This window comes from Strix uralensis, chromosome 17 (genome assembly GCF_047716275.1).
Source record: "Strix uralensis isolate ZFMK-TIS-50842 chromosome 17, bStrUra1, whole genome shotgun sequence".
NCBI classification, from domain to species: domain Eukaryota; kingdom Metazoa; phylum Chordata; class Aves; order Strigiformes; family Strigidae; genus Strix; species Strix uralensis.
Genome location: NC_133988.1, coordinates 5,004,078 through 5,016,139, shown reverse-complemented (window position 1 = coordinate 5,016,139; position 12,062 = coordinate 5,004,078). Strand labels below are relative to the sequence as shown.

The 12,062-nt window shown below is 47.2% G+C and overlaps 1 protein-coding gene across 13 annotated transcripts in view; it reads left to right on the top strand.

The window, feature by feature from the left end:
• TPCN1 (two pore segment channel 1) overlaps nt 1–11,692 on the top strand; it is a 49,610-nt gene extending 37,918 nt beyond the window's left edge. For all 13 annotated transcript variants that reach the window (XM_074887024.1, XM_074887022.1, XM_074887023.1 and 10 more), the window contains 9 exons: nt 861–932; nt 1,764–1,853; nt 2,615–2,730; nt 3,443–3,489; nt 4,047–4,115; nt 4,555–4,639; nt 6,134–6,270; nt 7,574–7,654; nt 8,912–11,692. In XM_074887024.1, the coding sequence (XP_074743125.1) occupies nt 861–932; nt 1,764–1,853; nt 2,615–2,730; nt 3,443–3,489; nt 4,047–4,115; nt 4,555–4,639; nt 6,134–6,270; nt 7,574–7,654; nt 8,912–9,034 (820 nt within the window). In that variant the 3' untranslated portion in view covers nt 9,035–11,692. The remainder of the gene's footprint in view (nt 1–860; nt 933–1,763; nt 1,854–2,614; nt 2,731–3,442; nt 3,490–4,046; nt 4,116–4,554; nt 4,640–6,133; nt 6,271–7,573; nt 7,655–8,911) is intronic.
• The last annotated feature ends 370 nt before the right edge of the window (nt 11,693–12,062 follow it).

Below are 12,062 nucleotides of genomic sequence, written 5' to 3'. Positions count from 1 at the left end.
CTGAACCAGTTTAATAATTTCCATTGAATTACCAGAAATTACAGTTTTCAAAGGATGCTGCTTTCTAGGGTGAAGTACAACCCTGCTCTAACCGCATCTCACACTTTAAGCAAGACTTTAAGCCTGTAACCTCTCTGCAGCTCAGCAAGATGGGTCTGATTAACCCTCTCATTTCGAGGCTGTTACGAAGGTACATTCGCCTTTGCAGATCGCTTTGAGAGACATAGGGGGAAGGCATTTGAGGCAAAATGTTGTTTTGTTAAAAACAAACTAATGTAATTTAGCTCTTCAGTGAGGATTTAAAGAACACTTTATGACACTCAAGGGGGAAAAAAAATAATGTTTTCTCTGTTGCTCCCCTGCCAAAGCCTGTGTTTGGCAGCTGTGTTTCTCTGTAAAGGCTGACGGAGTTGCCAAATCTTAAATTAGCAGGCACAATGTAGGATTTTCATCAAATTTTATTGGGTCATGGGGGAAACACAGAAAAGTGTGTGTGTGAGGAAAGGAGTAATGAATCTTGACCCTGTATGCAGGACCTAGTTTAAGTTCTTATGATTTATTTTTTTTTTAAATAGCTATTTATGCATCATGCTGTGTAGAAAGACGTAGATTTTTCCTTGAGATTCCTCAATCCTATGAACACTTAGTTGAATGTGTCGTAAACATTCAGATGGGACAGCAGGACATTGTTAGGTGAGTGGAGACCACTTGAGCAAGAGCAGATCCTGTGAATTTAGTGTCAGGAAACCTTACTTTTCATTGACCTGGGAGGTACAGAGAACTGTGATACTCTCTCTAACTATTTCCAGCAACACCAGGAAAGTTGCAGTGTGTAGGTAACTATTGGCTTCTCCTTTCAGGCTATTTAAATTGAAGAAACGCTACAGAAATGTCCTGGACACTATGTTTGAGTTGTTCCCCCGGATGGCCAGGTACTAACTTCTTCTCTTTGGGTGATGGCGGGGAGAGGGGAGTGAAAGTTTAGTGTCTAGGGCTGGGGCCAGGATAGGGACCTGTCAAACCTGCTAAAGATGTTTATGCTCTGGTCTGTCAATAGGTTGTTACTGATTCTTCAGTGTGCTGCAGTGGGGTGTTAATCTTCCAGTTTCTTGGAGCAGTACGCAATAAGTAACACTCCAGCACGCTGGGCCACCTCCTGCTTTTGTGTTAGGAAGATAACTAAGAGTCGATGCTTGTTTAATTTTGGTCCCCCATCCCAGCTTTTGGTGAGAGAGGTGCCCATTTGGAAGGAACATTGGCATGAATGTTCCCAGATGTTTCCCTGTCCTTAGTACAGCCACGAGAGCATTACTGTGAAATGGTGGGGCAGAAGGAGCTTGGTGTTTGAGTGGGGCATCCTCAGACCTTATTCCCTTATTCTCTAGCAGAGCTAGAGAACCCTGTTCTTGGCACAGTCCCTGCATCCAAGGACGTGGAGAGGGCAGAAACAGTGTGTGTTGTTCTTTATTAAAGAAACTGTGGAGAGACATTTGTTTACCAGAAAAAGACAGACTGGGAGGGGATCCAGGCTCCTCTTTAGTTTCTCTCTTCAGTGAGTGGCAAGCTCCTTGTCCAAGGACTTCAAGAGAATGAGAGCAGGCAAAGAACTGCAGAGCCACAGTGGCAGGGAGGGTGGTCTGGGGTTTTCAGTGCTGCTTCCCATCCATTGGAAATTCCTTCCAGAGCAACCAGCCTGTGACTTTGTGTTTCCCTGCCTTAGCAACTCTTCAGTAGCACAATACTCTTTCTGTTTTTGCCTCCAGCCTGGGTTTAACCCTGCTGATCTTCTACTATTGCTTTGCCATTGTTGGCATGGAGTTCTTTGCTGGTGTGGTCTACCCAAACTGCTGCAAGTAAGTACTGCAAATCCATCCCCCTCTGCAGTGGTTTTGGTGCACAGCCAGCAGTGGTGAGCCCTGGCAGCTCTATCTCCCTGTGGAGAAGGGGCCAGAGAATGGGTCTGCATGGGGTTTTGCAAACGAGGCAACATGCTGCAAAAATCTAGGAGACACTTCACTTCTCTAGGTGAGATTGGATGAAATGGCTTTTGCATTGCATTTGGAAAGGGAGAGATTTCTGTGGTAGGGTTGGCTGGCTTTAATGAGCTCTGTAACTTGCCTCGGGTAGCTGCACTGGGAGGACTTCTTCATGGTGCCGTGGCTGGAAACTCTTGTAACATCTGCTACAGAGTGAAGTTGAGATTTTTTTCCTTGGTGATGCCAGAGTTGCTTGGCCAGACACGTTACATATTTAGGTCTCGTTTTGTACCAAGATAAATTCACCTGGTCTTGGAAGCTAAGCTGTCCTGTGCCCTTTTCATCTTAAATGGTGGCAGACCACTTGGAAATGCCAAGCTTTAAGGGTGTGAGCCAAGAAGTCTAACTCAAACAGTTTCTCTGGTATATTTGCTGAATTGATCAGAAAGACTCCATGTGCTCCCTGGGCTTGTGCTGAGCTGTGAAGGAGAGAGGCTTTCAGAGAAAAAGACAAGTGTTGGCCAAGAGGTAGAAACTGCCACCCTGCTCACCACCCTCTAAGTGTTCTGGTATTTGTAACCCTTGAGATTTTCCTTGCTTTTCCAGTTCTCATTCTTTGTCCTGGTTTGTCCAACCAGCACAAGCACAGTCGCAGATTCCTACCGCTGGGTGAATCATACAGTTGGCAACAAGACGGTTGTGGAAGAAGGTTATTACTATCTCAACAACTTCGACAACATTTTGAACAGCTTTGGTAAGGGCACTTTTGTCTGTAGCAAAGGCTATTCCTTAGTGCATCTGTGTCCTGCAGAGCTGGATGGCAGGACTGTAATGCTCATGTAAGAAGCCTGGGACTCTCCCATAGAGTCAGTCCCACTGATGCACCTCAAACACTCAGCACCCGGCTCTCTGTCTGGAGAATCCAGCTGACTAATTGTGCCATGACTGTTTTGCAAGGTAAGCAGATGGCTCTTAAAAGCCAGTGTGAAGCCAGCAGATCTGTTCTGACTGGTGATCAGACCAGACTTCCAGAGATGTTTACGGAGGGCTTTAAGTCATTACCCTTCTAAAGAACCAATAGTGATGCTAGTACATTTCTTTAAACCCACTGATGAAGAATAATTTGAATGTTGATTACTCTCAATGTGATTTTTCTTAATGTGTGAGCAGAGATGCTTATCTCCTGGAGACTTCAGAGGTCTCCATGCTCTCTGCTGGAAAGAGGTCTGTTTCTGATTCTTTTAAGAAATACAGATTAAGGCATGCTCCTGGTTCTGTGGGTCTAACCCCCTTTGAAGCAATTGCAGTGATGAGGGTCTGCGTTCTGTCTCCGGATTTGCTGACTGTATTGAAACTTCAGTGTCTTGTGTCAGCCTTCCCTGTCAAATACTTTGTCTAAGAATCACTGTAAAGTAGGTCAGGATGGATAAAGTCATTGTCTGTATCTTTTCTCCCACTGTATACAGTCACGCTGTTTGAGCTGACAGTCGTCAATGACTGGTACATCATCATGGTAAGTAAAGCTCAGCTACCTTGTGTGCACAGACAGCACAGACTCTGCCCATTGAGCTCAATCTTCCACACCACCACTGCTTTCTTCCCCTGGTGATTGGAGATGGGCCCAACACTGCCACTTCTTGTTGCCAGACATCTTTTGGCCCTGGTTGTTGGGTGGCATTTGACCTCTGGCATACTGCTGAGCATGTTTTCTTGTGAATCTTGACCAGCCTTCAGGCCAGGTTTCACAGCCTGGACAAATGAAGTCGCTCTATATTCCAGCTTGTCACCCTGCTGCCCAAGCTGTGTTCTCATAGAAGCAATGGCTCTTGGCAGCCCCAAGCTTTACACGTTCTGTGTGTTTGCATATAGGAACCTCTCTTTTTAGCTTGAGGGGCAGATTAGCTGCAAGGACCAGTTGGGGCATTGAGTGTTGTGAAGGCAGCCCCTGGGGCTAACTGTGGAGCCACAAATGAGAGATAGATAATGTTTATGCTGCTTTGTGTCTGTGCAAGCAGTTAACAGAAGACTCTCCCTTTTGTGCACTGCTGACTTCTTCCCTCTCCTCTTTAGGAAGGGGTGACATCCCAAACCACTCACTGGAGCCGTCTTTACTTCATGATCTTCTATATTGTGACCATGGTAGGTTTCCGGAGATGCTTCATGCATCAAATAGTAGGGATGAGGCGGGGAGACAGCTTTTACTGTGTTCCAGAGGGAGTTTCCATCGCTGAATGAGGACAGCTCTGCTCTTCTACAGAAATGTTTCTTTCAGAAACAGGTGTGAGCCCACATCAGTTGCAGGAAGTTGAATTTATGGGCATTGACAAAGCTAATGCTGCACAAATCTGGGCCTGGGGCAAGGACTAGGGCAGCACGAGAGTTTTGTTCTGTCCCCGTTGTGGTTGACTGTTAGCAGTTTACTCACAGGTGTGACATGTGCATCCCCTCTGCCCCGGAGGAGCTGGGTGGGGAGCACAGAGTTGAAGCACAGACCAAATGCTCAGCTTCTGGTTGAACTGGGCTGGAAAAACCCCCCAGCAGCAGCCTCCTAATCTCTTCTGTCCGTGTCCTCTCCCAGGTGGTGATGACAATCATTGTGGCTTTTATTCTGGATGCTTTTGTCTTCCGCATGAACTACACTCGGAAGAACCAAGATTCAGAAGGTCAGAACTTGAGGACTGGTTGACCTACAGTGTTGTATCTTCTCTCCCTGGTGTCTTGTGTCTGTAGGAGAGAATGGGATTGGCCAGAAAAGACCAGATTTTTTTTTTTTTTTTTTTTTTAGCCTGACTTCCTAAACTCATTCTTATGCTTCTGTGACATTTCTACATGGCCTTTCTCCTCTGCCCCTCATCTCTCCCCCAGCACTCCCCAAAAAGTGTGCGTGTATGTATGTATGTGGTTTTTTATATATATATGTGTGTGTGTGTGTGCGTGCACTCTTCAACTACTTGAGCCATTTCAACCAAATTATTTGAAGATAGGAAGTCTGCGTGCCTTCGTGAAAGAAATCTAGGAACAGCAACAATGTAGCAAAGATCAACTAGAGACCTTACAGGATGGGAAGGTGATTTTTTTTTTTTTTTTTTTAAACCCAATTTCCCTTCCTCGCTAATATACTCACTGGCAGCAGACTGTGTCTCCAAGTGGTTTGTCCAGCGTTCAGCCACCAAAATGCTGGATCCAAGTGGTTTGCCAGCACTCTTTGTCATGACATGGACGATGGATGCTGCCTATCCAGTTCTTTCCACATCTCCCAGTTGTTTTTAGACTGGTGACTACATCCTGGTTTTGGACAAGCCACTGACAGTGACTAGTCTCTCCATCCCCTCACTCTGTGAGTCACCAGTTTTACTCACTGTCCTTTGTCATCTGAGCTGGGTGTCTGAAACTGCATGTAACTTCATGACCTGCTAATTTAGGTGCCACAAACACATTAATTTCTTATAGCCCTTCTCCTGATATTCCTTCAGGTGCTCTACACCCAGACTTTTCTATTCATTCTCCACGCAGACTAATCTTAATAATTCTTTACACTTTTCTGCAGGAAGGAGATATAGCTACCGCATTTATACATTTAATACCAGAGAATCTTCCCCGCAGAAACATGACGAAGGCCCCAGACATGGGAGCAGCTTTGATCAGCCCCTCATCTTTCTTAGGTGCCAGAAGATCAAACTTATGTGGCACAGGCCCGCAGGAGCCAGGCATTGTTAGTTACAGAAACACTTTTCATCGTGGTCACTCCTACACCCAGTTTGAAGGGTGCAGTGAAAGACATTTGTTAGCGCTGAACTCCCAAGCTGTGTTAGGCAGTTGCAGGTCAAAAGGCAGCAATTCCTGTGTGATTATTTGCTTTGCTACTTAATTTACAGGCATGCAAAAAGCTACAAGATTTTTTTTAAGATACTGAGGAGCCTGATGTTTTAAAAAGCTGAGTTGCTTGCTGGCACTGCACACTAGTTAACTTCTTCCCTGCCTTGCTGGGGGACAAGGACATACATGTTCTAGTCACAAAAGTAGGTACAGACTGTGCCTGACATCTGGCTTGGTCCTGTGCGCTGTTAAGTTTTGCCTTCCAGGATTATCATAGTGGCTGATGAAGCAATGTTCATCTTGGAGACTTTTTTTTTCCTCTTTCTTTCTTGCCTCTCCAGAAGACAACGGCATTGTTCTGGAGAAGGAGATCTCCAAGGAGGAAGTGGTTGGCATAATCGAGCTGTACAAGCGGAGTTCAGCTGCCACTGAAACAGCTCAGCTGCAGAAGATCATTTTGCAGATGGACAAATACGGGGTAAGAGGAGATGCTCACTGCAAGTTCTCAGCTTCAGGGGAGGGAGGCGTGCTAGGGCCACAAATGCCTTTTTGCTGTCTTGAGAGAAGCTGCATGTGTCTTGTAGTGCTAAGAGCTGAGTTACTGGAGGGACTCTGTAGCATCAGCACAAAGATTTGCTGCTCTAGAAAAGTAGCAGCTGAATTTCCCCTGCACTCTGAATAGCCTTGACAAAGGGTCGTTGCTATTGCCTTCAAACTTGGGTTAGAGCTGTCCTGACCCCCTACTGACTGGGAAAAAGTGTATTTATTTTTCTTTAAGGACGCCATTGTCTTGTAATTCTCCTGCCTCTCTCTCTGTGCCATCGTACACTTAGGCTTGGACAGTCCTGAAACATTATGCAGCAATACGATGGTAACGATTCCAAACACCAGGCTTCCTTTCTCCAGGGCACTGCTTACATTTTCATTCTAAAACAGGATGGACATTTGGAAAAAAGAGCTGATCTGAGTAACTGCTCTTGTCTCAGAACTGTTGTCTCATGCATCTGGGCAGAGCTTAAGTGGTTGTTGTAATAATAGCCATTATATTCTTGTATCATCACTACAAAGTGCAGGTGCTACAGTCTCTTAAGCGACCTTTATTTGCTTTGGTTGGCTTGGTAGTTAAAGGCTGAGCTCTTGTTCACACAGACAAAATTCAGAATAGTGATGATGATACTGATCAGAAGCAGTTTTCAAGACAAACCAAAGGAGGATGCTGTCCTCAGCCTTGCAGTGGAGTACAGAATGATGATGCCAGACCTGAGGTTTCTCTTGCTTCTCAATCCTGTTCATATAACTCATGTGGTCAGAGAGTAATTCAGACTTTCGCTCTCTCCTTACACAATTTAAGAAGTCCAGGTCCACGGAGTAAATGGTGTGGTCTAGACAAGTGGGACCTGAAATTGTTCTCAGACAAGATCTTATTTGGAAGCTTGGGTTTGAGCCTTGTTCCAGGCACTGATGTTATGTTCATCTGACTAAATTTAGCACTGCTGACAGATGCATCCATCTGAGCTACAGCTCCCTCTGTAGCCTTTGGGGATCTGCTCAGTATGACTCATCTCAGCCTGCGGTAGATGCCTGCATTTGTTAGGTGATGTGCACCCTAAAATGCCTTTTTCCCGTGACAACAGAAGGAGCCCAGGATAGCCCGAGTCATCAGTGGATGATGGGTGTCTGCATGAAGGATGTCTGGAGTTGCAGGGACTGATTCTGGGAGCTGCTGAGTGACTGATGAATGTCTTTTTTGATTTTTCCTCTTCCTTCCCCCAACTCTTTAGCAAATGTCAACACTGTTTCTGGGACGCAGATCAAGGACCAAGAGTGATTTGAGTATGAAGATGTATGAGGAGGAGATACAGGTACGTGGGCCTGAGTTGAAAATATCAGCAAGTCTCTGTGGTGAGCAGAACATCGCCTGCAATAACAAACCATCCTTTTAAAAACTGGAGTCCTTCTTCCTCCAAGACCCAGCCAGCCACGTGCCCTGTGAGAAGCATAGGCAGTAGATGAAGTGTGCTTTAGATGGAGCCGTTCTTGCACTCAGGATCTTTCTTAAACCACAGAGCACGTCAGAGCCCCTTCAGTGGGTGCCGGTGCGAGGCTGTGCCGGTGAGAGTCAGCACTCAGTGTGTGCGTGGGCACTCCAGCTTGGCTGAGCTCACCTGGCCTCCCCGAGCTGGACGTGTTTGGGCTGCGAGCACACGCACGGTGTGTTCCTGGGGCTTGGCTGCCGAATGCTAGTTTGTTAAACCACTGGAATGTGATTGTGTTTGAGCTTGGGTGTGCCTGTCTGACACAGAAACCAAGTTTCCCTCCCAGGCAGAGTGCTGCTTGGTGTGAGCAATGCTGCCTGCTTTTCTGTCAGAATAACAGGCTAACAAAGATGGGAAACACTTAAGTCATCTGATTCTCTGGCTTGTTTAGGGCATTTCTGCTAGTGCCCTTTGAGGTCAGGGACTTTACGCCATGGTCAGTGTAGTGCCTGCCAGACATTCACTCCAGGTTGAAGGTCATGGGCTAATATAATGATTAGTACTGAAAGAATTAATCTCATAGCCATTTGAATCTGTCCTTTGTCCCTTGGGCAGCTAGCTTGGGGATGAGTCTTCAGTCCCCCTAACAAAAATACCCATGTTATTTACCACAGACCTGGGTGGAAATCTGCAGAGAAGCTCCATGCCTGTTCTGCTTGGTCTCAGATTCAGGGATGTAACATACTGTAACACCCTGGGCACTGCCCAGGATCGGGGGTAACTCTGCACATCCCAAACATCAATACTGGAGTCCTAGACATTTGGAAGGGATCCTGCGAGAGGGATGTTTCCTTGCCTGGGTTTGTCAGTTCAGCCAACTGGAGCTGAGCCATAGCTGGTACTTCTTGCTTGGACAGTGGGTGGCAAGGTCTCGGTGCATCTGTCACAGCCTTGCTGCAGCTGACCGGGTTGTTTTGGGAGGTTGGGCTATATCCAGGGCTTTGGAAAGAGCCTCTCTGTGCCTACAGAGCAGATGTGCCCTCACATGGCAGAGCAGCCAAAGGCTCTGCCCTTCGGGGTCCTGCTGGGGGGCTGCGAGGCCAGAGTGGGGCAGAGCCTGATCTCAGTGATCTTCTGTTGCAGGAATGGTATGAGGAGCATTCCAGAAAAGAGGAATCTGAGACATCGTTGCAAGAGCCTGCATCTGCTTCCAACAGCTCTCTGAAGCCCCTGAGCCTCCGACAACGCTCCCAGACTGTCATTTAGGCCTAGCTAACGCAAGTCGCCTTCTATGCAATAACCTAGAGTATTCACAGCGTATATATTGGGATGATGTATATAGATCTGTTCAGTGTACTGTTCAGCTTTAGGGTTTAAAGCTCTTCCCCTAGGCAGTGAATTGCTGAAAAACCAGAGGCCTGGGGGACTCTGTGTAAGGCTGCTACACACAGGTTGAGTGTGATGCCCGTGCTCAGCACAGAGTGAGCATCTCGGACAGGACACAGACCTTCTCCCGCTGAGCCGCTTCCCAGGCTCGAGCCTGCTGTTTGTCTTACCACTAACAGACCTTGGGGAAAGGAACGTGTAATCCATTAACAGCAGGAAATGCGCTGAAGCCACCTGCTTAATATTAAAACTTTTGCCCTTTTTGAAGATCTCTTTTGCTTAAAGGGTACCATTAACCTAGGAATAAAAGATCAGGGAGTGAGTTTTTTCTTCTCCACCTTCCTTATGCAAAGAAAGAGGAGGTGGTGTGAAATTTCAGCACTTTTGGTAGAGCAGTCTGCCTTTCCCCTCCTTTTTGGCACACCTAGATGCACTCCCTGTAGTAGATCCAACTCTGATTATTGAATTTAGCTGTCCCCAAGCAGTTCTGTGGCAGCTGGGGACAGAACTGGCGGCCAGCATCTCATTGTGTTATGACCATAGGTGGGGCAGGAGTTTGGGGAGACAAACTCTGTCTCTGCTGTAGCTATCAAGTATCTGCATCACTGCTGGTCAGTTCTGCCTGGGATTGGGATTGCCTCTGGAAACCCCAAAGCTCCTGTCCCCCTTCAGTGGGAGGGGGCATTCTGCAGGGTGACGGTGGCTGTTGACCTCTGCCACTTGGCCACCTGCTCTGTAAATGGCAAATCTCTGGCTGGTCCTTAGCTCAGCTAGATGACTACGAGGAAGAAGTGGAAGGTTTTGCAGCTCCAAGTCTGACTTATTTCTGCCTGGCTCTGGGTTAAGGAGAGCTTATGGGCATCAAACAGTACTGCTGGTTAGTCCTCAGCCAGGTCTTTGCTTTGTGACCAAGTCCCAGCACAGCAGTGTTGCTCCTCCCGTGCTCTTGCCCTTGCAGAAGTGTTCCTCAGGCTGTCAGATGCTGACTGAGTTGGATCTTTGGAAGATCCACTGAAGAGCTTTACTGTTCCCCTGAATTTTGGATGCAGGACGAACATGGAAGATGATGATTCTCCTCACCTGCCTGCTTTTCTGCAGCTGGCAAGGAGGCTGCCAGATGTGGTAGCTGAGATGGGAAGGAAAGGGGAAAAGGGATCCCTTCCCAGCTCCGCCACGTTTATTCTGGGATCATGACAGGTTGCATCATCGCTTGTGTTTCATTGCCCTCAATGTGATGAGAAGCTGTCTCTGTAAGTCCCCTTTTTGCCCTGTCAGCACAGAACGTGCTGAGGGCTAGAAGTATCTGTCAGCTGGGAGGTTCCCCTCACTTCTTGCTGTTTGATCTTTTCTCAGGTTCAGACTAAGAGTAGAGCTTGCTTGGGGATGCTTTCTCCTTCCTCCAGCTAGATCAGACAGTGGAAGATCTGTGTGCCCGTTCCCTTTGTCTCACATACCTGTCTTTTCCTTGGTGGCCTCACCACGTGGCACAAGGACAGTGGGAGAGGACTGATCCTACCTGGGCAGTTCAGGAGCGTTTCCTGGGTGGATGAGACTTTCAGAAGTAGGCAAGACAGAGCTGCTTCTGAAAATCTCTCCCTGCATAGCATGGTGGGAGCATCTGGGCTATGGGATGGAAAGAGTGGGTGAGCAGCTTTCCAGGCAAGATGCACACCATCCTCCGCTCTCATCCCTTGCCAAATTCCCTGGGTGCCTCAGGGCAACTCTTTTGTTTCCTTTCTGGGTACTGCAGGTATGAAACTACTTCTGAGCTGAACCGTGAAGGACCTTAAAGGGCTGTTTTCCAAACCATAAATTCGACCACAAATTAATGAGCAGTGCAGTTGTTGCTCTTGCAGTTGCTCTGCATGGAGTCGCAGCCTGGGAGATTTATCCAGATTAGTCCTGGGGCTGGAGAAGATGTTGTTTATTCTGTTTTAAGTTGTGAGCAGGATGAATGAGCATTGTGAAGGTTAGGGGGGGGGAAAATGTGGCTGTGTGTAAACTCCACATTCCCCTACAGCCTATTTCTCCTTGCAGAGCTGTCAGTGACTTTTTTGGGGGTATTTTCTGGGTGTGAATGGAGCTGCAGCTTTAAGCTGTGTTGAGGGGGGCACTAACCTGCTTAAATGCATTTACAGGGCTCTTGTGTCACAGAGACGGGAATGCTTGAACTGGGGTTCAGGGCTCAGGTGCTGCTTCCATGGTTTTGTGCTGAGGCGTTGATCTGCCCCCATGTACACACTGTATTAATTATTTTTGTAAACCAAGGAGGGTCGCAGAAGTTTACTTCTTCCATACGACTTTGGAAGGAAACAAAGTTTGAGTACGGGGCATCCCCTTGTATTTATCCTCCTCTCCCCCACCTGACACACAGACTAACAACAGAGACAATCATTTTGTAGGGAGCAAGGGAGGAAGTGCTGCAGGATTTTTGTATGCTGGCGTTTTGTTTATAAAATGATTTTATGGACATGTCTGTAAAATATTCTCTAGATTTTTTTCAAGCACACTAATAAAAAGCATCCTCGGCTTTGTAAAGGCAGCGGCTTCCTTTCCTCCTTCCCGTGTTATTCCAGAAGTGGGGCTTGGCCGTGGCTGAAGCATTTCCACAGTGTTTGAAGAGGAGTGGTGCCCGCCCTCCCTCTCCGGTGGCAACTGCTTGCGTGGGCATATTTTGCATGCGTGCCCTGCCGAGCTGCTCCCAGTTCTTGCTCCTGGACATTGCAAAGCCCAGCTTCCCTCTGCCCTCCCCCCTGCCAATTTTTTTCCTAAACGTTAAAACAACGCTTTCAAACTTAACGTTTTTTGAAGCTACCCCAATGCAATATTTAAGGTTAGAAGGGGTTTTTTGCCCCTGTACCTCTGTATTGGTACGTTGGCTGCGGTTTTGATTGCTTTAGCCCTGCTG